Consider the following 25,907-nt stretch of genomic DNA (forward strand, 5'->3'; position numbering starts at 1 on the left):
CCATAGGGATAGCAAAGCTTAAATGGTCTTTCACTTCCAGCTTGGTTTTTTGGATTCTCTCCCATTCTTATGCCCATGCAAAAAAAGAGCTCTTGTGCTTCAAAATTTGGATGTGTGGTCCTTGGCCACACAAATGTCATGCAGACATTTTTGTACTCAATAAGCTGCTTCTGGGATGCTACTTGATTGCCAAGAAACTCCTAAGTTTAACCTGAAGATTTCTATGTGAAATACATGGAAAATTCCCATAGAAAACCCAAAAGTCAGGTTTTTTCTTCTCAGCTTACTCCAAGCTGAAGCACCTCTTGGGCAGCCAGTTTAATGAGCAAACGCTACATCAAAAAAACCCCAATAAATCTTAGAAATTACAATGGGTTTAGAAACCTGCTTGCTGCATAAAGCTAGGGTCCGCTCACAGCACAGATGACATACTTTGGTAACAGATAAAAGCGTTCGCCTGTTGTCCAGGTCCTTTTAGCCTGAAGCACCAACATCACAGTAAAAGTACGGAAAGCACAACGCGGCTATTTCAGACAGGAAGCCCAGGGAGAGGCAGGTCCCCATCAGACAACCTTACCGAACTGCGATGCAAACGCAAGGAACCTTCGGTTCTTAGGCAGCTGTCCAACCCTGTATTGGGCACAAGCACCTGGTGGTTTCTGGATCACGACCTTTAGCATGCTGTGCCTTCAGCTACGTGGGTAACGCTACCCTGGCTCAACATTTCAGGTGTGGTTGATCCAGTCACAACCAACCTCCATGCAAAGGGCTGGCCTCTGCTCACAGCTTCTTCAGGCAGATCCAGAGAGCCTTCCTTACGAGTCTACACTTAGTTCTAGTAGCCTCTGGTATTGCTAGCCAGTTCTCCCTCTGCAGAGAAAAATTTAAAGGAAGATATTTCTTTGGAAAAGTCTTTTCTCCAAAAGCAGGGGAAAGTAATTGGTCAGAAACGTAACCTGGGAGGTAGCATGAGTGCTTCTGACAGCGTTAAGACACAGACACTCAGTAAACTACAAAGCCCTTAACTTGGTATCAGTACTCATGCCAGAAACCCTTCAGATTTACCTTTAGCCAATACTTCCAGTTATGGGTAAGGATGCATTTATTCTGTTACGTACCTGACCAGATAAAAAGGAGAGACTACCTTTGGAGACATCTCACAAGTATATTTATTAGTCAGGAGCAATCACTCTCAAAGCATAACTCTTCTCATACTTCTAATGGCATTTCATTACCGTGCAGCTGCACAAGCCTCTGTTCTCCCTGAACAGATGTCTGCCTTCTGCATGTCAAGCTTTAGCACATGACTTATTTACATATGTAAGTTCCTGGATTTGTTTAGGTTTCAGGACAGTAGTTCAAGAAAAAAAAATATCTTTGTCTTAATCATTTGAAAAGCTTCTTTCTTTTCTTTCTCCACTGTTTATTGTCCACATCTTCAGTATCATCAGGAGGATCTGGTATCACAAAGCCATCAGTCATTTTATAATAGACTACTGTGGAATCTGACTCAACTATGGCCAAGGTAACTGACAGCGGGATGTTGGGATCGTCTTGTGGGAGAGACGCTTTCTTCATGATTTCTCTTATCCTGGAAGAGGAAACAGTCTGTTAGAAAGGAGCCCACAACCGCCTAACGATGGCACAAAGGTAGAAGTGCACCACTGCTATTTTTATTCAGTCTGGGTTTATTCTGCAAATTTGTCTTCAGTAGAGAAAGTGCACTATCTGTTCTAATAAAAATCCAAAGTTGTATAATCAAGCAACAAAATCCAAGAACAAAGAACCTTATAAAACATACATCTCTGCTGGAAACGGCTCAACACATGCTTTTAAGCTTTCCTTAGGTGTACTACTGTGCACAGGCCTCAGCCATCCTTCAATAACCACAATCATAGCATGGCAATCTCTAATGGCCTTGTTTTCATTAAATTAAAAACAAAATCTATCTAATTGAACAACACACGGTGTTCAATTAGAGAACAAAATAATTAAGACTTGTTCCATATGTAGAGGTAGGTCTTCCAGTCACTGTACTATAATTCTCTGCCAGACTGTGAAAGACCCAGGAACTGAAGCCAGGTTTCTCTACCTCCCTGTCTAGACGAGAAGCCACAAGACTAATGTTCTTTAAGACAGTGAGCATAAATAATGTCTTCCTTAAAAATTCAAGGCAAGGTTATGCAATTTTTCCGATTCAGCTTGTTTTAAAAGTAACATGCCAGTCACTTTTCAATTCAGAGCAGAGGATGACACTGAGTCCTGGAGTCCCTGTATTACTTTTCTGACTGGGGAGCAGGTACAGAAGGAGTGCAGTGCCCAAGGGCACAACAGTGTCACAAACCAGTGGTTTAGGTCAAAACACTTGAAGAATCACCATCAAAAAGTTTGAGCAAAATAGTTTTAGTAGCCAATACCTTTGATGGTGATTCTTTAAGCAACCTAAACCACTCACCTGTGACAAACAATAACACACCCCATAGCTCCCCCTGTGGACATGCTTGCTTTCTCCTTCACCTAAAGGTGGAAGAGGGCTCCTCTGGGATTGCCAAGAGAGGTTACACTCTGGGGAGAGGTCAGCTATGCAGTGGGAAAAATCAACCCTCGCTTCACGTGCCCCTGAGATCTCATTCACCAGAAAACATGCATTTCTGAAGTTGGGCACCGTAGTTGAAAATAAGGCTTTTTCTAAATGCATCAGCTTTTAAACTTTAATCATCATCTTCCTTCGAAATCTCTTTGATCCCTTAATAAAAGCCAAATGGAAAGCGGCAGAGAATAAGCAGCAGCCTGGAAAGCCTACGCTGTTAAGCCCGTGACCCTCTTAAGCATCCATCTGTGTTCTGAACTGTTCATAATTCAGCTTGGCTAAATTCAGTAGTGCCTTTTCTTTTGCTTTCACCACTGGCCCATATATAATGCAAGGCATGGAAATATAATACAGTTAAGTCATTCCATGCAACAGAGAGACTAAGGCTGTGAAAAGCCATATTCTGGTCCTCCTACCATCAGCACATCCCATAACAAGAGAACAAACAAGCAAAGAGATAGCGTAGTGGCCACTGGCAGGAGAGGGACACCTGCAAATGACTCTTATTTCAAGCAACTTGATACCACCTACTCTGCTCCCTGCCACCTTGGCACTGCTTTGTTTATGCGCAGGCGTTTACTTGGCAGGTGCCTCAGGCTCAGGGCTTGCTGTGGGAACACTAACTGCACCGTGGGTATTAAGAAGAGCATAAACTCAAGCCTGCCTTCCAAAGCTGCAGGCAATTCAAGGATGGAGGTGCTCTGCAACAAGGAAGAAATCCAGCACACTATCAGCAATGCCTCAAATACAGCAAGACCTTCCAGTGAAAGCACTACCTGGCAAGAGAAGGGGTCACGTGCCCGCTGGAGTTGCACCACTAAGTACCAAATGAATCACAGGTGTATAAGCAGGCACCAGGACTGCAGTAAGCAAGGACAAACAAGCTGTGAAGCGCTGTATCTCTGCGCTGGTGCTGGGCACCTTCTGCTCCTGTCACCTTCAGCCCCTCCTTAGAGGTACCTCCAGCACCACAATGTCTTGCTGTAGCTCTGGCAGATGACAAGGGCCTGGGAAAAGATTCCAGATGTCCTTCCAGACACGCTGCATGTGCACAGAGCAAGAATCCACTTGTTAACACCTTGGTAGCTCATGTCTAGAGGAAGCTCTGAGTAAGTTATCAATGGTGAGGGCAGGCTACTAGCAGAGACCCAATGAGGAAAGAACTATATCCATGGTTTTATGAAGCTGTGGATATTAATCTCTCTCTCTCTCCTGGGAATGTGAAATAGAAATAACAATAAAAAGGCAAATAAAAGGCACAACTACCCAGGAGAGATATTTTGGGACCCAAAGAAACCCATCTTGTGTTGAGCGTGTACAGCCCCATATCTGGAAGCAGACTCAGACAGTGGCCTGTATTCACCTGTCAGCCAAGGCAGAAGCTCCTTTGTATTTTCTTTAGTAACTGTCACCGTTTCTCTTCCTAGTCTGCTAGGAGGGGTGGATGTAACAGCAAGGCCTTAGATTTAGATTTCCCATCACTCATGATTCCTTCTTATACTGTCAGGCACAGACATCTGAACCTTTAATTTCCTCCCCATTTAGCAGTTAAGACTTAGAAGACGCGCCGTGATCCCAAAAGTGGCCAGGTCCTGACAACAGATGAATGACATATCTTCACACCCCTGACTTACTTTTCAGGAGACTTGAGTTTCGGGCTTTGTGCAAGGAGCACAAAGACAGGTCACTGCCTCCGGATGACCTGCTGACAGTGCTGTCCACAGAGCCCAATGCTTTCCACTGCACATGGGGAAATCGGCCTCTATCACCACAAAGAATTACAACTGCAAATGCAAGATTCTCCTCTTCCCTCTTTTCTCAACACAAGCAGCCCCAAAACAAAAGCTCTCATTCATGCATACCACAACTAGCCATAATGCAATGCAGCACATCTGCATATTAGTGAGAGGATATCTTTTAAAAGAATAAGCTTTGGAATTCAGGAAGTCTGTATCAGACGCCTGTGTTTCCTCTCCTTCCCTTAAGGCATCACTGTTAGTCTCTGCATCCAGCATGTTCACAAAGTTTCTCTGCAGCAGCAGACATTTCAAAGGAGGAGTCAGAGAACATCTGGGTTTGTGCTGGTTTCACTGCACTTGCTACCTGTCACGAACAGAAAAATAATGTATTGCAGGAAAGGTATAGGGCTTTTTCATCCTTCTGATATTTCTAACACTGTGTATTGGGGGAAAATAAAAAGTAAGAAGTGTTCTTGGCCTTCTGAAATTCAAGGCAATGCATGTTTGACCTCCTAAACAAGGCAAGAAGCCTTTATTTCAAGAGATACAGCCCTCTAGGCTACCCATCTCACACAACAGCTGCATTCAGTGACTAAAATAAACAAGAAGCCATATGTTAACACCCCCCCCCCCAACAGAGCTAGCTGACTTCATTTACTAAGTTGATAGTTACAGATAAGCACCTTAATGACCAGTACATCTGCTACACCATACAAGTGATGTCAGTTATAAAAGATGGCTTTTGCTTAAGTAAAGCGTATTTAGTATTTCTGAAAGTGTCAAATATTAGAAGCCTTGGGAACAGGGGAATTCAATACATCCAGTACTTTGGCAACTCCACCAACAGTCTTGATAATGTTCCCTCACCATCATGGTGATCTCCTTTTCCTCATGAGTCACAACTGTGTTAGGACACATTCTGCAAACATTGTTCCCATTGATCCCAAGTGGTCCACAATGACTCTGGTGTTGGTTCCCTAATAGTGCAAACCCCACAGAAGATGCATTGGACTGGCTCTACCTGGTTCCTCCCTTTCAACTGGTTAGACATCAGGTTTTAGGCAGAATGTACAGACTTAACATAACAAAAGGTGCAGCTGAGAAGCAGTTAATACTGTTCTGCAGTGTCTGAATAAAAGCTCAGCAGGTTTTCAATACAGTCTCAGGTAAAGTCTGCGCTGGAAGAATGCACCATTTCACTTTGTCATCTCCTGAAGAACAGTGTACAACACAATACTCAATCACCTTAGCACATGCTCATCCACAGGCTCTGCCTTGTTCATCACCTCAGACTTCCTCATCTACAGGCTCAGCCTGCACAGGAAGATCAGGGACAGTCAACCCTATACATGCTGCTTTCTCAGGATTTATGCCAATGACTACCTGGTAAAAAAAAATAAAAGGCATCTAGAGCCCCACAAGAACACACAGAACAATGAAGCATGTGTGTTGCTGTGTGCACAGTGAGAAATCTAGGAGTTAAAAATATCCTGCAACCACTCCTTACCCTCTCTCCCCCTCCCCATGAAGAGGAGCCATTGAATGTTAAGACAGGCAACACAGAAGCTTTAGGTTTCCCATACAAAAAGTATGTCTCAAACAAAGGCACTGTGAAAGCAAAATAACACACAAACTGGGGGAACAGAGACACCAGAAGAAACACTGGAAAGTTTTATTTAAGTCCTATAAATAGAATAAGACTAATTTTTTTTTAAATAAGAATTCTCATCTGTTGTAGATCATACAATGTTTTCAGAATAGCTTGAAAAAACATCTCTAAAAACTGCTAGTGTCTGCATGTTCACTGCAAGCCAGGATCTGCTCCCACCAAGCCAAATGCAAGTAGGATTAAGCCCTCAGTTTCCACCTAAGACGCAAATTCACATTCACCTCACGTTGCAGGAGATGAAAAGGATTTCATCCCAAACACTGAAGGAGACACTATTATCCAAAAGAAGGAGCTGGCATTTCTAAAGCCCTTTGTATCAGAAAAAAAAGCTTTAGAAAAGGCTTTCTAGATACCTACAAACTACCATTGGTAGGAATTGCTTTTTTCTACCGAATAATTAGTCCTAAGAGCAGGTTTAACTTATTTAACATCATACAAGGACCACTGCAGCTAAGGTAACAGCAGGATGAATGTCATCCTGTATCTGCCTTTACTGCTGCCTTCAAACTAAATGGCAACAGTGAACTTACCTGGTCTTCTATTACTGCTGCAATTAATAGCTTAAAACCAAAACAAAACCCAAAAAACAAATTCATACAAATCCATCCAAAGAAAAGAGGGGAATTTTCCATCTTTCCCCATCTTAATTCTTTGTTAACAAAAGCCTTTCATGCTAGGTAGGCCTTCAACACATGTCAGAAATTTGTACTGTCTTTCCTAATGATCTGCTCCTAACAAAGTAACATTGACATTTTCACTCCAGAGAAAGAGACAGGTCTTCGACCGGTGAACTTCAGGCAACTGTAGCATGAGGTTTTAACTGACTGTCCAAAACCGGAAAAAGAACCGTATCATAAAGGAAAGATAACATGGGCAGCAAGCTTTGTGACAAACAAAAGAGTATTTCAGTGATATATCCCATGCAAGTACTCTGAGAAGTAGCGACAACACCGAAAGCTCAGAACAGTTTTATGGAGGTTGCATAGAGCTCCATTGAGCTGAAATGGAACTACTGCCTTCCACACCATAAAAGCCAAAGGCTTTCAATCTGCCCTTTATACTTAGATGAATAATTCATTGCAGGCTTGGCCAGCCCAGACAGCTCCCTCCCCTCCATGCAAGGCTGGGCTGGAGAGTCAACACAAGTTGGTCTCTGTAGCACTACGCAGAGATCATTACGCTGTGCATTGGAGTGCGCCATTGTACCAGACTTGTTCAGACAGGCCCCACGACAGCAGAACGTGGACAGAGGAAACCCCGATAAAGCACAGTACCTTGAAGTTGGCCAGTGCTATGAAAACAGCGCAGCATGGCTTACCATCAGGAATGCTGCTTCAGCTGTAGCTGCAGGGCAGGCAGCAGTATTAACTCAGTGCCTTGAAGTATACAGGAAGAAGCACATGATAGTGGGAGAAGGTGTAAATGGACACCACAATTTCTAGGGATTTGTTTCCAAACAACAGGAACATGGGATGATAGAAGAAATGGAAAAAAAACAACCAACAAAACACCAAAGAAAACACCACATGCCTCACTGGTCTGGAAAAGGAATTGAAATCCAAAGGAATATAAAGTCCTCTTCCATGGAGGTTGAAAAAAACAACCAAGACAAATCATGAAAAAGGGAGGAATCAGAATTCAGTGGAGTTCTACAAGACACATCAACTGTAGCATGTTCAATCATAGCACTGCATAACCAGCTCAGCTGTACAAGCTACGACAAACTATTAAGAGCTTGCATTTTGAAGCCATAAATTACATTTTCAGTGTGTGATTTACCGTATGAGTAAACTCAGTGCTTACAGCAGAAGAGCTACAGACAAAACTGTGAAGAGGATGCAAGGAGCACGTCACGCTTCCAGTGCATTTAAAATAACAATGCTTCTTATAAGCGAAACCACTTCCCATTAGAGGAAGGAAGATCTATTTCACAGACTACAGACTTAGAAGAGGATACGTTGCTTCCAGTCCTCAGATTTGCTTCTCAGGATGCTTAGCAATGTTAAAATGAACCATTTATGTATGCTTTCTCCAAAATTACCATTTTAATAAAATAACCCTTTCCCTCTTAGCCTAAACTAAACTTTGCAGTCCTCATAACCTCAGGCAACTGACTTCATCCTTCATTTCAGACACATGCATATAAAAAACAAAAAGGGCAGTGATGTATCATTTAATCTGATTGTTTATTAGTAAGATTTTGCTTAGACAATGTTATTTGTCTAGGACAGACAGCATGTAATGTCATCAGATCCAGCATCTAACTCCTTGGTCCTTGGAAGGACACACAGTTCCCTTAGATCTGGCATTTAACTCCCTGGCCCTTGGAAGGATCAAGGCTTTCAATGCTATCTAGAAGATCCAGCTAACAACAGTGTGAGCTCTCCTACCCTTGCTGAGCTTGGTTTATGCTAGTCATTTCTGTCATCTCTGAAGCAGGACTACTTGTATTTGACTGCTTCACCCCCTTCGGGGAGCCACAATTCTGGAATGTACTGACAGTCAGGTACTTGGTGTGCACCAAGGTGTAGTCTGCAGTAGTGAACAAAGACATCCCAGGCAACGGACCTATGAATTCCTCCTGCAAGTAAGAATCACTGCTAAGTTCAAAGGTGTACAAACACAAGGTTTTCCAAACCTCAGCCAGCTGTGAGTGGTTGCAGAGACTGGTCCAAGACAGACAGAAGTTGCATCTTATTCTCCAGATCTTTACTCACAGAAGATTCAGCAATCTTCATTTTAATAGCATGCATACACAGTGTGAAGCCACTTCCCAGACTGTATGAGACTACCATTTACACTGGTGGTCACGTTGCTCCAGACCTGTGCAGCCTTACACCGGCCGGGCAGGATGATCAGCATCCATCGAGCTGTTTGTACAAGCAGAAAGCGAGCTTAGTAAGCAGAACAGCTTTTGCCTTAAGCAGTTAACTGTCATGCATAAACTGGACATGATGAAATCTTAGAAGCTAAAAAACACTGAGTGGAATATTTATTTTTTTGTGGCATATTTGTATATGCCACAAAATTTTGTGGCAAATGATAAATATGGGCACCCATATTTATCATTTGCTTAGGTGTCTTGCTGGTAATTTCCACAGCAACTTTACTACGGCCTTTTTCATAACACACTCCCCTGAGTGCCAGCCAAGAGGAATCTTCAGGAGACACCTGGGAAGGCAGAGCTCGGCTGATGTCGCTTTGAGAGGAAAACCACCCCTGCAGCCCCTACCCAGGCCTTAAACAAACCCAGGGTTAAACAAAGGAAATGCTGCCCACAGACACTGCCATTTGCTATCTGCTTTTGCAGTTAGCACATTTCCAGGCCCAGCAATGAGGACAGAACATTTTCACCTTCCCAACCTGCTCTGACAACTTACTTGCAACATTGAGCTGCATTCACTTGTACTTGTATCTCTTCAGCAGGTAACAAACCCCCGAAGAATTCCTTTGAACAAAATGGCAAAGCAGCTAAGTACAAAAGCTTCCCTGCCTACCTATAACTTGGGAAGTCAAATGAACTAGGAGGGACTGGAGCATCTCCTTTACAAGGAAAGGCTGAGAGAGCTGGGCCTGTTTAGCCCGGAGAAGACTGAGAGGGGATCTCATCAATGTATACAAATATCTTAAGGGCAAGTGTCAAGAGGATGGGGCCAGGCTCTTTTCAGTGGTGCTCAGTGACAGGACAAAGGGCAACGGGCACAGACTAAACACAGGAAGTTCCATCTGAACAGGAGGAAGAACTTTTTTGCCTTGAGGGTGACAGAGCCCTGGCACCGGCTGCCCAGAGAGGCTGTGGAGTCTCCCTCTTTGGAGACATTAAAAACCCACCGGGATGTGATCCTGTGCAACCTGCTCCAGGTGACCCTGCTTTAGCAGGGGGTTGGGCTAGATGATCTCCAGAGGTGCCTTCCAACCCCACCTGTTCTGTGAGAAAATATCATTTAAAACATCAGATATATAACTAGCCTCCTGCTATCAATAATCACAACAAAATATTCATCACTGTCAGAACAAAAAGGCAGTAGTGCTGTGATACTGTTTCCCACCAACGCCTTCTGTAGGATGCCTTTTTAATGGCTTCCCTCTATGCTACGTAACATTGAGCTACATTTATTGTCTATACCCCCTGGGTTTTGCCTACTGCTCCAGCAAAGGAGCTGAGGAGTTGATGCTGTCCTTTCTCCACAAAGACAGACCAGGCCTCTCTAGTTAGTCATGACTTGCCAATGAAATGCCAAGCACGCACATGCACGTTCAATAACACAAATACAAGCATATACTATCTTCCTGTCTGACAGCGTACAGGCTTTAGATGGACTCACCTGGCACTACAGCCAGGTATTCAGCTCATTTAGTGACAATACACTCTATGTAGTTGCTCTGTAGCAAAACCTAGTTACAAGCTGTACTTTTAATCAATGTGATGCATTCACTCTTTGCTTTCCTAACACACATCCTTCCAGTAACGGATTCCATCCACACTGGTGCCAGAAGCTGAGCAAACAGTATCACCACAGTACAAACACGTTCAGAGGCTCCAAATGAAAAGCTCCAATGAAACAGTAAAAGATAGGACATACATGCAGTGCCATATCTCACTGTCATTAAAAGCCAATTTGAACATACTTGCTGGCATTGAGCCAACGCCAGAAATCAACGTTTTCAATCTAGGTGGAAACCTACTACATTGAGCAAGCACAACAACTCGGCACGTATGCACAATTTCTCAAAGATCACCTATCCTAATTTGCTGCCTTCTTTTCCCACCTAAAATCTAGTTTGAACTCTGAATAGCAGTGTGTCTCTTTCACACACATACAGTGATACACTTCTCGCAGGGAGGCTGAATTCCATTCAGCATTTCATCCTGCAAGACCCCTCAGCAACTTTCCACTGTTGTGGAGATAACACTGTACTTCTCTGCAAGACCAAGCTCACAAGAGTGACTGACCAATATTTGCAAATGGAAGATTTTTTTTCAGCATGTAGATAGCACTCAAATCCATCAATATCTATTAAGTAATCTTCTTTCCGCTCACAAACACACTCTTAGGAAAACACATAGCAGAATTAAATGGATGTCTGTTTGCAAGAGACCGATGTGTCATTTCTAAAACCTTAAAAAAAAAAAAGCAAAACCCATAGCTTGTCTAAACCACCACTCCTAGGGTGCACATACACACATCTGCTAAGTGCAATTCACTAGCTACCTACTACTTTATCAGGCTGCTGCCCACAGAGGAAGAGGAAACAGCAAACACTAGCAAGATCTGTAAAGCCAGCCCTGAGCACACACTACTAGCAGGAGCAGGAACAGAAGAAATTGAAAGATGTACTACCACATGATGCAGCTGCAATAGTTCAGGTCTTCGGAGACATCATAGGAAAGAATGGCAAATACCAGCAAGAGAAGGCAGCCATTATTGCAGAGTAAATCATACTGTGTGTTTGAGGCTGCTCTAAGGGCCAGTTAAAATATACTATAAAATTACTGAAGCAGAATTCCTCTAGGCTGCAAATATCTGAAATATCACAAAGTCATAGCTGTGCTGTCCTCTGCTTAAGAATTAGTCTTGCATGTGTAAGGAAAGTAAGCCAAAATCACAGCTCAAGGGACAGTTACACATTAGACTGGCTAAGTAAGAGGAATTTCCGGTTGAAAGTAGCCAAATTATACTTTCAAAACAAAAAGCAAACCAAACCAAACACACCAGGCTTATCCATACATTTGACTATTTTAAAAATTCTTAGGTCCAAGAGGATTTCTTTCCTCTTAGGTACTTTAAAACCCAGTGACACAAAAAGCATTGCTAGATTTCCCAGAGTAAAAAAAACCAGCACAAGAATGTTCCAAAACATAAGCTGCGAAGGTCTTGTATTCTAACCTTGTCTCTCAAACTCATACTTTGATATCCACTGTTATCTCCTTGAGCATATGCAACTTCTAAACAATACGAAGTGTTTATCAGCAGAAGGAGACAGTTGCTGTGGGAAGCCAACATCAAAGGCATACCACTTTCAGAGACGAAGAAGCAGAGACTGATGCAGCTCAGAAAACTGAAGAAATCTCAACTGTGCATGTATGTGTGCAGCACTCAAAATAACTCTGTTCTCAGGCTGAGATACTGCTTTGCTCTGACGCCTTTGTTCCCTCCCCCTTCCCCTCCTGACCCAGTCATCAGCAGCCTGTTAAACAGATCTGTTCTTTATTTTATCTTACTGGTAATGCGAGGCAAGCATTGACCAACCACATCCTCACCTCTCGTGGCTTAATGATATGTACACAGGTACCGGCACCATCACTTGGAGACTGTCCTGTTCTTTTTCACGTGCATGTAAACATACAAGTTGCAGTTCTGCTACTCCAACATGCTTCACTTCATGCCAGTTTCTCCCTAGAAAGGTTCATCATCAATGAGAAGGACCAGAACACAAAACACAAGTTTTAATCATTCAAATATCAATTTTTGCATTTACATTAACATCTAAGGTTCCATTTTCCCTCCTTCCCTCACAGGACATTTCTCTTGAGAGATAACGACCCCATTCACCTGTCAAGTTCCCCTTCTGAGAAACAATCCTGTCAAAGAAACCCACAGGTGCAGTAGCAGCCTGCTGACTCCAGAGCTGCACCGACCGATGGTGAATAAGGATCTGTCTGACAAAGCTTTGTCTCAAAAAGGCAAAAAGACAAGAAAACTCCCCACAGATTTAGTCATCTACAGCATAAAACTGTAATCCAAATTTGGACTTTATCAGTACCGTAAACTGTGAAGAAGCAGGTGCTAAAAGCATGATTAATGATAATGCACAGTTCTTCCCTCCTACTTGAAGGGATAAAGCTAAAAGTTTTTGCTGCAGAACTACAGGAGCCTTCTCTTAAAGCCTATTAAGGCATTTTCTTCAGAGGTGTAACAATAACAGACACAGTGCTTTCTGGCCTGTAAAATCCCTCCCTTCCCTGACCCTGAGTACCACCAGCTTCCAAGAGAAACTAAAATATTTTTATTAGGCTGGCTGCCTGCCTACGCACAGTCCCTTTTCAATAAAGCTAACTTGGAAGAATTGCAGGCAAAAGTGTATATATCACATAACTCTGCTCCCCTCTTTCAAGACACCAGAAGACTACATTTCATTTGTCATAATTATTGCCAGCAGACTCCCAGATTATCTTCTCTCCTACAGGAATCCTTGCCCTTTCCAGTAAATAGCATCCTCAAAAGGGATGAGGCACACATTAGCCATTTGCTAAATGGTAATCATTATTTAGCAACTTTGACATCGATTTAAGTAAGGACTCTTTTACCAGTGCAATCATTGAACTTGTAACTTCACCTTTCTACACTCCTTTTGCTTCCCCGACTCCTCTTTTGCTGTTTTTCCATGCCAAGTGTCTTAGCCCATTTTGGCCAGCAGTTACAGGTGCAGGCATTCCAGGGCATTCACCTTCGTAAAGGCTCCAAGACAGAAATCTTGAGTGACAAAATACCATCTGTTTCTTACCTAACCGTCACTGCACTAAATTTCAGAAAGAACACCAAGGGCTTTGTAGGAAAGATCCTGCTAGCGCACAGACTTGAACAGCACCTAAAGGCAAAGATGTCTGTTGAGATGTCTATCCAGTCACGTCACTGAATTACCTTCTAAGAGGTCCAGGTATACCACAAACGCAGCATAGATTTGAGCGCTGTCAGATATGTCAAGAGACATCATATCTGTGAACTGAAACCCAAAAAGTAACGTTGGTGAAGGAAAGAAGAATTTATATTAAGCATGCACAGACCAAAACCAGAACCTGCACGGCCAGCTAAGGCACTGAAGTCTGAAACCAGTTTTAAAGACCAACAGGCAATTTAAAAAAACAGGCCTTGTTTTTGATAGTATCTTAAGAGCTCTTTTTTTCCACATTCCCCCTATTTCAGCGCTGAAGAAAGCAAGCCAAATAAACAAATCAATGAGGAATTGCAGCTATTTCTGGAACAGATCTGGCTTTGTGGAGAAGGGCTACGAATTTCACCTATTTTTGCTGCAGTAGATCAACATAAGGTGGCGGCCAAATTAAATATCTCCATGTCTTCGGTATTCTAAAAATTAAGATGAAGTCAAAATTTAAAGAGGCTCGCGTTTGCCAGTGGTGATTTCAGCGTTCACTGCCTCGTCCCGGCACTGCCCAGGCACCCACCGGCTCCCCTCACGGGCCGGGAGACCGGCCCCCTCAGGCCCGGTATGGGGGAACTCCTTATATTAAAAACTCTCCCTCCAGGCCCCGTTCTCGGGGGGGATGGGGATCAAGAGGGCCGCGTCCCCAGCGCCCCGGGCTGCCCACGATCGCTTCGTGCGCCCCGGGCCGGAAGCGCTCCTCAGAGGCGGGCGGGCGGGCGGGCATCCTGTCAGGGGCCGGGGCAGCGGGCGGGAAAGCGGCACCCGCTGAGCGACTGCGGGCCCCCGCCTCAGCGCAGGGGGGTTCGCCGCTGGCGCCCCGCCGCCCCTCAGCGCCCGGCAACCGGCGGGCCGCGGAGCTCCGCGACCCCCTCCACCGCCCCGTATAGGCCTACCGTGGGGTGAGTCGCCATCCAGTTGCCGCCAGCTCCCCCCGCCCAGCCCCCCGACTCCCGGCCGCCCGCCGAGGTGCCCGCCGCCGGGCTGCTGCCCCCCGCCGCCGGCTCCATGCGCTCCGCGGTGCAACGTGGCTTCGCTCCGGGCGGCGCAGCGGCCGAGCGCTCTCCGGCAACAGCGGCGGCGCTGCTGCCGTTCCGCTTCTCCTCGCTCCCCCGCCCCCAGCCGAGGCTCTGCGGCGCGGCCTTAAACCCCGTTTACGGCCGGGGTGATACTTATATACCTTGTCACGGTGTGTCTGCCCTTTCGCAGTCCCTTTTTCTCATTGCAAGGCCTTGTTTTGCAAGGAGGTTTGGGGATTTCAAGTATCTACCTCAGGCAGGTGGCCCAGAAAGGAGGGCCAGGGCCTGCGCCGGCCCCTGTGGGGACCTGGCAGAGGTGAGGAGGCCGTGACAGAGGCACAGAGCTCCGAGAAAAAGAAGTTTAAGGGAACAAGGCAGGATTTATAACCCAGGCACAAATTTAAGCCTGTTTGGGTTTAGAAAATTTTATACGGGCGTGGGGAGCACCTCAAAAATACCTCACATGTAGCTTCCTGAGAGGATCTCCAGGCGTAACTCATCCCATCACCACCCGCAGGTGCCACACAGACACGAAGGAATGTCCGGAGGAAGGAATGTCCGGAGCTCCCTCCAACACACCTGGGCACAGAGGCTTTGCTGTCGTTACCAGCAGCTCCACCCCTGGAGGTGCTCAAGGCCAGGTAGGATGGGGCTTTGAGCAACCCGCTCTAGGGGAAGGTATCCCTGCCCGTGGCGGGGGGATTAGAACGACATGGTCTTTAACATCGCTTCAAACCATTCTAGGAGTCTCTAATCAGCGTGGGGCCGGCGGAGCAGCCGGTGAGGCCTGCCAAAGGTGGGCTCGTGGGGCCCTGAGCTGGGAGAAAGCCTGGGGAACAGGGGTGGATAGTGTGAGGTGGGCAGCGAGGGTGAAGCGGTGATGTCCATGTCGCTGGAGGGTGTCTGTGTAAAAGGTGGAAGATTTTAGTCTCAAGGGAAAGAGGGGAAAATGGTTGTGGGGAGTATAAACTGCAGGTGAACATAACAAAACCTGAGTGAAAGTCCCCTTGCAAAGGGAGAGAAATGCCTGGAGAGAAAGTATGAAGGGAGAAGAGTAAAACAGAAACAAAAGCAAAGAATGTTATTAATGTATGGTGTTCAAAGCTTTCATAGGCTGGTTAAGGGATTAAAATTCAAGGTATTGTTATTAAAAGCATCTTGGACTGCTTTACTTAAAAATATTTCTGACTTCCAGTGCAAATACAGTTTGCCTTATGTAAAGTGTCCCAGGTCTGGCTTAGCAGCTCCATCTGTCTTGGCACCTCTTCTGATAGATTTCAAACACTGGTTTAAATGAAGTCAGGCCTGTCTCTTGCAGCATTTTGGATAGCTTTGCGCTGGTGCCCATGCACAAAAAAAGCTGTGTGGTTTTCTTAACAGATACACAGAGCATATTGTTGGGTCAGATGAGAGGCTGCATAGCCCTCACTTGTATGCTGTGCTTGTTCTTGATCAGGCTACACGAATTAAAATGTGGCTGACCTTGGAAGCTGCCAAACAGCTACACTGGTTAAAGGAAACCCCAAGCATGACCTTGAGATGATCAGATTGATGCTGGGCCTAGTGAAAAATGAACAGTGTTGTCTTTAACCCATCTTGTTTATTGGCTTAATGATAATTATATAAGAAAGCATCAATGAAAATTAATCTATGTGTATTGAGTACCTAAACTGGCACGTGGTTTGTAGCCACAGGAAGCCATACTGGGGCCAATCTTCAAGCAATTTTGAGGAGTCTGGCCTGTTTAAAAAGCATTGTTTTAGCCAGCACTTCAATTCCCTGGGCACAAAATAAGTAAATTAAAAAAAAAAAAAAAAAAAAAAAATCCAATCTCTGAGACTTTCATGGAAGAGTTGGCAGCAGTAGCCCACTTGGCTACTGGGAAAAGAATCGGGTGGATTTGTATCCTTGGAGGTGAAGAAGCAAATGAAAGGACATAGACTTGTCTATAGATGCTTGTAGATCCGTATACATTATATGCTTTATCAGAAGAGTGGATCCTCTGTTTTCTGCTGCATGGGAAACAAGTCTAAATTAGAAGAAAGCTGCCTCTGAGAGAACTTGTTACCCACAAAAACAAGGGAGTATGCCACTGCCAGAGATAGTTCTCACAGCTGGACTGTTCTTGTTTGGTGTGGATATTTAGGGGAGGCTGAAACAAATGGCCTAAAATTATTTCTGTGGGACTTATATCTGCAAAAAGCTGTTTCTTCCTCAAAGCTAGAATATTTCAACACAGGGTGGTTAATTGTCTGGTCACAGCAGGATTAGGTCTTGGCCTAAAAACCCACAGGATATAATTCTAGCCACTAAAAAAGAACTCAAAATATATGCAGGTTTCTTGGTATATGCACATAAAGATATAAGCATTTATAGATGTAAGAATGACATGACTTGTAAGGGTAACTGCTTACCTGAACTTTCCAAACTTTCACCCATGCTATGTGGATGTGAGTAAGAAATTAAGCTGAGTTGACTCCTTTCTCCTTTCCATGGAGAAACATCTCAAGTGTCAGGCATCTACTGTTTGCTTTCCAGGGTAAGGCTGGATTTTTTGTTTTGTGTACCAACATGAGGCAGCCAGCAAAGTGAGTTGTATGAGTGAGTGGAATATAATTTTGAAGAGAAAATTACCGTTTGTAGGATGCTGCTGGAGGCATTGCATTTTGCCCCCAGCAAATTGTTATGGTCCTGATGCTGTTCACAAAACAAAAAGAAGGGAGTAGTCTGTAAAGAGCTGAAGGTACTTTAGATTTCACTGAAGACTTTAAGAGCTGTACAGGCTCGCACTCAGCCTTCTGCAAACATGCTGACTGCAATAATGCGTAACTGGATCGCACCTTTAAACTTTGCTTTGCACGCAGGACAAAGCCATTGCTTTCCAGTCTCTGCCTCCTAGGTCTTCCTTTGTGGGGCGAATAATCTCCACTCGGCCCTGGCCCTGGCCTGGCCATGCTGGCTCTGGGCTGCGGGGGAGGTGTGGCCCTGCATCCCCTCACATGAGAAGGGACCACTTGGTACACAGCCTGTGTTGTTGCATGTGCAGCTGTAGAGGCACGGCAAAGAGGAGTTACGGGAGGTGCGTGTTTTTCCTGAAGTTGCCACATAGCCTCCTAAAACCAGGATTGTGGCCCAGCTTGAACACCCAGTGGATGGACAAAGCCAGCTGCTAGCCCTCCATGTCAAGCATAATGCAAGTAGCATTAGTCCCCATGCTCCAAATGCGAGTGCTCCCGTGGGCGGCAGCGGCATTATGTGCATGAGGATTCAGCTGGCTCCGGCAAAACCCTAATCGCGTCGTACAGACCACAAAGCTGCTCCTTCTATTTGGTTGATGAATCCAAGCATAAAAGCAACATGTGGCAAACTAACCATGAAAGAAAAGCCTCATTAATGTATCATTCTAGAAGGACAATTATAAAGGTGTCGTGAAGGGCAAACAGAAGGAATATATTTTCATTAATTGTTCAGAAAGATGGTTACAAATTGCAGAAGCTTCTAAAATTTTGGTGCAGATGATTTGACCTCTGGAGATTCTTTATTGAAGTTTACTGTTTTTCCTAGGGTGGTTCTTTTTGTGTTAATTTTTTTGGGAGTCATCTGATCAGGAAACTGAGACAATGCAGCTTGGTTTGGATGATAAATACATTCTGTAAACAAAGAACACCACAGACACGAACTATATATAGAGACACTACCTGCACACAATTCACAATGAGGTCATGGATAGTTAATAAACAATTGTCTGGTTGCTAAATGTTTCCTCCTGTATGAGGCTTGCAAGCGTACAGACACCAGTGCTGCCTGCTTGAAGTGGGTTTGTTCACATTGGAGGTAAAAACCTACAGTAAAAAACAGATATGCCATGATGGGGCCCATAATTGGAGATTTCATCTTGAAACATACCCAAATCCTATTAACTTCTAAGAGCAATGATTACTATGCCCCTTTTAAGATCATGACCCAATAATTTTCATTGCTGTAACGTGTTTTATTTATCTTGTTAAATTGTCATCAGTCCATTCATAGGAGTGGTTCCGTGGCAGGCAAGTCAATGAAATAAAGGGAATGTCTTCATCTTCCAGCCACGTTCCAGCTGGGACCACCGCACTGTGCATCTGTCCTGCAGCGTGGGATGGATACAGCATCTCAGGCGGCTTTGCGCTGGCATCCCAGAGATGTTTGCAAAATACTTCTTGATATAAAAGCGCAAAGTAACCTTCGTTCCCTGACGGGGTGGGGAATAGGGTGAGATCTTACCGCAAGCAGCAAGCGCAGGGGCGTTAGCGTTACACCAGCCCTCGGAGGGCAGGCGGCCGCGGCAGCCGCACAGGGCGCTTTTAAACCCAAACCTGGGCTGACGGGTTTGTAACTTTGACTGGGACCAAAGTGAGGCAGGTGCGTGCGGGCTGCGCAAACCAGAGCGGGCCGGGGGACGAGAGGGTCGCGCCTGGGCCGCCCCGGCGCCCCGCGGGGTCGGGGTCGCGTCCTCGCCCGGCAGCCTGCGGGGGGCGGGCCGTGCCGTGCCGTGCCGTGCCGTGCCGGAGGAGGTGCGGCGAGCCGTGCTGCCCACAAAGGCCGGGTTTGGGGGCGCTGGGCCGGGCGGGCAGGCGGAGGCGCTGCTCCTCCTCCTCCCCGCGGCGCCGGGCGCGCTGCAGCGGCCGCCCCGCACTGCCGGCGCGGCTCCCCGCGGCCGCCCCGCGTCCATCATGGCTGCGTGCGCCGGGCCCCGCGCCCCCCGGCCCCCTCATCTCCTCCTCCTCCTGCTGCTGCTGCTGGGCGGCTGCGGGGCCAGCCTGCCCCCGGAGCCGCCGCCGCCGCCTCCGAGCCCCGAGCCCCAGCCCCTGCCCGAGTCGGCTCTGCTGAAGCCCACTGTGCTGCTGGCCATCATCGCCCGCAACGCCGCGCACACGCTGCCCCACTTCCTCGGCTGCGTGGAGAGGCTGCGCTACCCCAAGAGCAGGATCGCCCTCTGGTAAGGGGAGGGGCGGGGGGCGATGTGAGGCAGCGGGGACCCCGGCCTGGCCCCGCCGCCCCCCGGCTGCGAGCAGAGCCCCGGCCCCCCCAGCCCCTCGGCTTCCACCCGGCTTGTGCATGGCGGGGAGTTGCGGGGGCAGCCGGCGGCGTGGCCGTGCCCGGGAAGGGGGAAGGGGCTGCCTGCGCTGCCCCGGCCGCCCCCTGGCTCTCCGGCGGGGGCGCAGGGCCGCCCTGCCTCCGCGCAGCGCAGGTAGCCGGGGCGAGGCGCGGGGGGAAGGCGGCGACGACGCGCAGGGGCAGCTCCTGCCGTCGGGGCCGGAGAGCCGGCGTGTGCGGCTGGGGCAGAGCTCGCCCCCCGGGGCGAGGGGCGCGGGGTTCTCCCGGCCGCGGCGGTGTGCGGGCGGCGTGGGGCTACGGCTGGGAGCTGGGCTGGCCCGCAGCCTGGGGACACTGCCCGCCTGCCCGAGCGTTTGTCCGGACCTACAGCTCGGTACGGAGCGCCGGGTCCGGAGCGGGGTGCCGCTGCTTGCCCGGTAAATACCGGGCTTTGTGGGCAGCTGGTCGGGGCTTGCCAGGGCCGGAGAGCCGGCCTGCTGAGGAGGTGCTGGTGGGCATTGAAAAGGAGCATTGTTGCAAGGCTGTAGTCCGAAAGATAGATTCAAAGATGTATTCAGAAATCACAGCATGGGGGCAGCTGTGGCAATCAAGTGTGTGTCGGGATGGAGGAATTGGACCAATTTGGGAACTGGTTAATCTGCCTTTATTTATAAGGGTAAAAAGAAAAAAAAAAAGTCTTTTTCTTTCAACCTGACACAATTGTTGGGAGAAACAGGAATTGCTTGGGAGGACCCAAAAGAGATTTTTTTTTTATTTTTTTTTTTTTTTTTTTGAGTGTGGTAATCCTGTAAAATAAGAAATGGTGCTACAGGGTCTGATCCAAAGTTCAGTGAAGTCAGTGGGGAGACTCCTGTTAACTTCAAAAGTCAATACAAGTTTTACTCTGTATAAAGGGATGTGGGGAAAACCACTCCTCCCAGCCACATCGCTGATGCTGGAGTGTCATTAGGCAGACAGCATTAGATGTCTCAGTGCATGCTTCAGGAACGTGCCTGTTACTGTCTTCAAGTATTCTACAGATCTTTGCAGAAAATCCGTGGCTGGTATAATCAGTGCATGGCACTTTTGTGTTTTGTTGGTGGTTGGGTGTGTGTGTTGATTTTTTTGGTTTTGTTTTTTTTTTTATTGAGGGTGTACAAAGCAGATTGTGGTATCAGCCTGAATGTGGTGTGCCACACAAACGTGGCCATGGAATTACAGGCTGGTGTATGGCGGTGGGTGAATGAATGCCAGGCTCATCTGTGTGTAGGTCCATGATTGTGCTCTCATTTGTGTCAGTGGGAATTTGGCTGGTTTGGATTTCATTTTAGCAGATGTAGGAGTAGATACCAAACCCTACGTACAGACTGTGATTCAGCTAAGCTTGGTTTTTATAAAACGTAAGTGGGAGTTGTAAGTGCAGACCCGATCCCCAAAGTAAGGTGAATCCTGGATGCCTGTTGCTCTGCAAGTGCAGAATAAGTTTGTTGTGTGTGGTTGTTTTTTATTTTTAAATCCCGCAGAGCACTGGTTAGCTCTACAACTTTTTTAGTACATTGCTTGCATTATTCTTACTCTACTTAAGATCTCTCCGGTATTGTGTGAAAGTATTTGTGAGGGCTATTAATGAAATAACAGTGTAAGATAACTTCAAATATTCTAAGATTCTGATAAGAATATCACTCCATTTTTAAGAGGATTGCACACAGGTGCAGGTGGTGGTTAAACTGGAAAATCTGCTGTTTAAAGCTTTATAAAATGAGAATGACCAAAAAATCACGGCCCCTGAAAAGGAAGTTCTGTAGATGCACTGAGTTGCCACAGAGAACAGCACCTGTAGGGTGGCAGCGATTCTTTGGAGAGGGTTAGCCCTGTTCTCTTCAGCTCCCCAATAAAACTTGAGCTTTTGTGGAGCCAGGGATGTTCAGGGCACAACATACCCACTGAGAGGAAGCTCACATATGGTATCTATCCAGTCTCTTGAGAACAAATGAAACAATACAGTCCATTTCTGGAAGCGTCTCACATTTCAGACTTTGTGCCTGACATGAGCCTTTTCAACAGATAAATCCCGGGATTTGCCTGTATCCCTGTGCTGTTGCATTACTGGGATAGCTTGGTGTGAAGGGCGGTGAAGTGGTGGTTGTCAAAGAGTTGCATTCCTTCATTGCTGCTTATATTCTACTTCAAAGTTTTCTGGAGTAAGTCAGCGTTTTAAAATGCCCAAATGTAGGTCTTGAGAATAAAAATTAAGAACATGTATCATCTCTTTAACTCCCATATGCTCTCTGTATTGCTTGAGGGCTTAAATTCAATGGCAGATTCCTCAAGTTTGTAGGGTGGAAGCTTTATGAGTGGCAGTAAAGGGGGGTTAAGAGTCAATGTATGAGTTTGAAGCAGACACTTTCTTTTCATAGCCTATATCAATTAATCTCAATCTTTGTTAGCCAGATCCTGAGCAAAAGATATATGTGGGACAGTCTCATACTTCCTTCTTGTCTAATTCTGACTTCTTTAGTTGCTGCGGAAGAAATTGCTGGCTACTAATGAATCAAGCAGGCTGTTTGGTCCAAAGCCAACTGGCACATTGTGACCCATGTCCTTTCAGTTCAATGCTTCCTTCCTTTCTTCCTTCCCCTTCCAAGAATTAGGGAGCTGCATCCAGACCCCCTCCTGGGAATGGTCCCTGGCCTGTATTAACCCCAGCCATCCTTTTCCCGGAGAGCACTGGTGGGCATAGGCCAGATCATCCCAGGATTGTACTAATGACTTAACGGTGGAAATTCCTGTGGAACAGTACTTGGGTCTTTGTCCCAGCCCTGCTCCGCTTGGTGGGATAGACTTGGCCATAGGCAGTCTGTCTGTGAACCTGTGGTGCTGGCCACCGAGGTGGCAACAGCAAAGACTCCCTGCTTCAGCAGCAGAACCCAGCCTCCCTCTCTGCTCTTCAGCTTGGTGTTTGTGTAGCTGTGGAAGAATAGTGCTGGAGGTGACAGTTGTCCCGTCTGGTGAAGGAGAAAGGGGTCACAGCCCTCGCCTCTGGTGCTTGTGGAAAGTCTAGCCAGTATTTGGCTCAAAAATAAGTAACGCTGTGAGAAACAGGCTAGTGCCCAGCAACAGTTGAGAGCCTCAAGAAAACATGGCTGTTGGACCAAAGTCAAGCTATTTGTTAGCTAGGGAGTGTTCTTCTAAACACTCCTTGTGTGGCTGCACTTGGCATGTTTAACGGGGATGGGCTAAGCTTTTCTCAGGGCTGTGTCAGTGACTGTGCTGCAAACAGCCTAGCTGAGTCGGGGAACTTGGGCATGTTAGGCAGGCTTGCTGCATTGTTTGCATTGGTGCTGGAGAACTGCGAAGGGAGGGAAAAATGTTCTTCTCTGTCTTGGACAAAACTGACCCTGAAGTTACGTAGTCAGCATGCTCCAACTCTTTTGGGTGGTTGAGGGCTAAGGTTTGGTTTTATTTTGAACAGTAGCAATGCTGATGGTGTATTTGAGATCCATTCGATTATAGGTAAAGAGCATTTGTCAGGTGGGTTCTTCTTGGCTGTAGTGGGCAAAGTAAATGCATGTGTATTCAGCAGTTTATCACACTGGCTCACACTTCCCTTAGCCTTGGATTAACTGACAGTATAGCAAGAAAGTTGTAATTTCATCTTTAAAGACCTGCTAGTTCATAGTTGTGTGCCATCTGCTCTCTCATCTCTTACTAACCTGGGGATTAATTGCTTGCATTAAATGAGTTGGAGCTTGGAAGCAATAATTAGGTTCTTTTGTGCTTGAAAATGTGTGCCTGCTTTGCTGATCAGAGTATGCTTAATTTCAGAAATGATAATGTGAAAGATAGGCGAGATTGGTGGAAAGCTGGAATAAATCCCAGATGAGGGATCAGTGGATATACTGTAACGCTGGCTCCAGTGACTGAATGGTTTCAGCTTGAAAGAACTAGTTGTAGCTGAAAATAGAAGCTGATGAGATCAGTATAATAGTTAACTTTGATGATTATATATTATTAGTCTAGAACTAGCTGATGATACTCTATCTGAGCGTTTTCTTCAACAGTCTGCTCTTCAAATGTGAAAAATTCTACATAGAGGACAATATCTGGTAAGATGCAGGGATAATTTGAAACTTTAATGGGTGTTATTACTCACTGGGAAGTGTTGGCTTTCAAATGCACTGTGTTTTCTGTCCTTGTTTCCATCTGTGCAGTAGGGTCACTTAAATCTTCATGGTCAGGATTAATCACTTAGGAATGCTGAAGTTCCAGTCTGCTGGCTCTGTCTCTGTTGCTTCTGTCCATTGGTGTTTTTCATCTATTTAAAATTTGATCACCTGTGCTTAGACTTCCATGTGACTATTAAAACTTAGGTTTTAGAAATTAAATTTTTTCACTTGGCTTGTCATTGAAACTTGTGGGATTTAGTTTCCCATTCATATTTGTTTGGGATAACAAATAACAAAAAGTGGATACTTTATTTATAATACAGCTTTAATAACATAATCATAGACTAAGTGGGACTAAGAGTGAGATGGGTCTTGCACAACCTTGGAACTATGATTAAGATGATGTTCCTGTTGTGCAAGACGTTGCGTAGTCTTTCTTCCAACAAACTTGCATTTAGATGACTCCATGAAAAGAAATAAAGGGAGTAAAATGCTTCCATTTTCTTGCTAGGGAAATTGGGGAAGAAAGGTTACTTATCTACACAAGATTCTTGAGTTTATTGAGACCAGAGATAGAATTCATAACTGAAGTCTTGATTCTTCTTTCTTATTGAGATCACTTTTACACTGAAATGCAGTAAATTTATGTGAGAAATGGAGAACCAGGGAAGGCTAAAGAAATGATCCCATCCCAATATCCACAATAAGTTTTGGTTGTGGTTTTGGGGGTTTTTTGTCCTTTGGGCCTGTCTCCCACATCTAAATCTTGGCAACCTTAAGTAAATGACATCAGGAAATTGTTCAGTAGAAACATTTGAAGGGAAGCCGAAAATTAGTGCTGCGCCTCACTGAGGTCTGCATGGCAAGACTTAAACTGCTCTTCAGCTAAATACTTTGCAGTTCTGCAGAGAACTGTTAAAACAAGCATCAGCTGCATGATGGAAATTTGCTGGGTAGCAGTAGTTTCTTTATTTTTCCTATGGTTCCCACAAATTGCCAGATTCTGATGCCTTTTGATGCTATAAAACACCATTTGTTCCACACTTTATAATATATTAAGTCTTGAAATAAGTAGAAACTCTGTGAGACTGGTGAATATAATACATTGTGTGATTTTTTTTGTTTGTTTTTTTTGTCCGAATCCTGCATGCTATGTATCTTCGAAAAGGCAGCCATCTATTTTGGCTGCTGTCTTTTGGCAACCACATTTTAAGACAGGTCTGCTTCGTTACCTGTTTGTCTGTCACTTGTGTAATTGTCTACCTGATGCCTTGTACTGCAAGTGTTGTTTAGAGGCTAGATGCCAATAAAATAATATGTTGTCACAAAGAAACAGCGGGACAGAGTTGGATATCAGAGGCTGTTGTTTATTATAAGCCTTTGGATGCTTTCAAAGGTGAAGGAGAACTAGTTTTCAAGATTTTTGTAAATATGTACGAAGTAGGAGTGAAAAGACCTCAAGGGGTCATCTAGTTCATTCCTGGCCAGGGCAGGATCCCACTTCATCCCTGACTTGTCTGTTGCCTGGGGTTGGGATTCTTTATCCAGCCAAGGCTGCAGACGGTCAAGGTTGTGTACTGTCATGTCTTCTGAAGCCTGTTCAAGTGTGGGAGAAGTGGGAGGCAGCTGTGGGAGTGTGTCAGAGGACCAGCTGCAACCAGTGTTGGCTGTAAAGTGCTGGAGTTAAATTGCCATTTTTTTAAGGGGCAATTTCAGTTGTACGTTCCTGGTATACAAGCTATGTCAGCTTCTTAACTTCTGGTGAATCTGGATCAGTTAGGTCTGACCCAGGGGAAGCCTACCCAATTTCTGCTGGTATCCTTTTATTACAGGGGAAAAGCCTCTTTCCTTTCACAGGGCTTCTCCAACGGGAACGTTCTGGGACTAATGCATGGATATCCTAGAGCGGTTACGGTCAGAAAGCACCTCTGAAGATTGTCTAGTCCCAACCCCTACTCAAAGCAGGCTCGGGTGAAGGCTGCCTAGTAC

The 25,907-nt window shown here is 45.7% G+C and overlaps 2 protein-coding genes across 5 annotated transcripts in view; one reads left to right on the forward strand and one right to left on the reverse strand.

The window, feature by feature from the left end:
• Positions 1 to 1,151: 1,151 nt before the first annotated feature.
• On the reverse strand, positions 1,152 to 14,865 carry TSEN15 (tRNA splicing endonuclease subunit 15). Of its 3 annotated transcripts, none has more exons than XM_014283284.3 (4): positions 14,841 to 14,865; positions 13,642 to 13,723; positions 12,261 to 12,396; positions 1,152 to 1,591 (listed from the first exon to the last, which is right to left on the reverse strand). In XM_014283284.3, exons 2-4 carry the CDS (start codon positions 13,712 to 13,714, stop codon positions 1,387 to 1,389), a joined length of 414 nt encoding a protein of 137 aa, XP_014138759.1. In that variant the 5' UTR covers positions 13,715 to 13,723; positions 14,841 to 14,865; the 3' UTR covers positions 1,152 to 1,386. The 3 variants fall into 3 exon arrangements, with proteins under 3 accessions (XP_014138759.1, XP_055581080.1, XP_055581081.1); XM_055725105.1 differs by lacking the exon at positions 14,841 to 14,865 and adding an exon at positions 14,557 to 14,706; XM_055725106.1 differs by lacking the exons at positions 1,152 to 1,591; positions 14,841 to 14,865 and adding exons at positions 1,599 to 4,018; positions 14,557 to 14,738.
• Positions 14,019 to 25,907, forward strand: part of COLGALT2 (collagen beta(1-O)galactosyltransferase 2) — a 59,945-nt gene continuing 48,056 nt past the window's right edge. The window contains exons 1-2 of one of the 2 annotated variants that reach the window (XM_055725104.1): positions 14,019 to 14,562; positions 15,197 to 15,320. Coding sequence is in view for 1 of the 2 variants with exons in the window: in XM_055725102.1 (XP_055581077.1) it covers positions 19,389 to 19,654 (266 nt within the window). In the remaining variant the exon portion in view is untranslated. Of the gene's footprint in view, positions 14,563 to 15,196; positions 15,321 to 19,248; positions 19,655 to 25,907 lie in introns of those variants that run through there. The other variant, XM_055725102.1, reaches the window with a different exon arrangement.

Source organism: Falco cherrug, chromosome 12 (genome assembly GCF_023634085.1).
Source record: "Falco cherrug isolate bFalChe1 chromosome 12, bFalChe1.pri, whole genome shotgun sequence".
Lineage (NCBI taxonomy): Eukaryota > Metazoa > Chordata > Aves > Falconiformes > Falconidae > Falco > Falco cherrug.

Excerpts from the sequence above, each read along its gene's own strand:
- TSEN15 (XM_055725105.1), bottom strand. The coding sequence starts at position 14,670 with ATGGAGCCGGCGGCGGGGGGCAGCAGCCCGGCGGCGGGCACCTCGGCG. Across the intron at positions 13,724-14,556 it reads GGATGGCGACTCACCCCACG|TTCACAGATATGATGTCTCT; the intron begins GTAGGCCTATAC and ends TTTGGGTTTCAG. Across the intron at positions 12,397-13,641 it reads ATACCTGGACCTCTTAGAAG|GGAGAAACTGGCATGAAGTG; the intron begins GTAATTCAGTGA and ends GAACCTTTCTAG.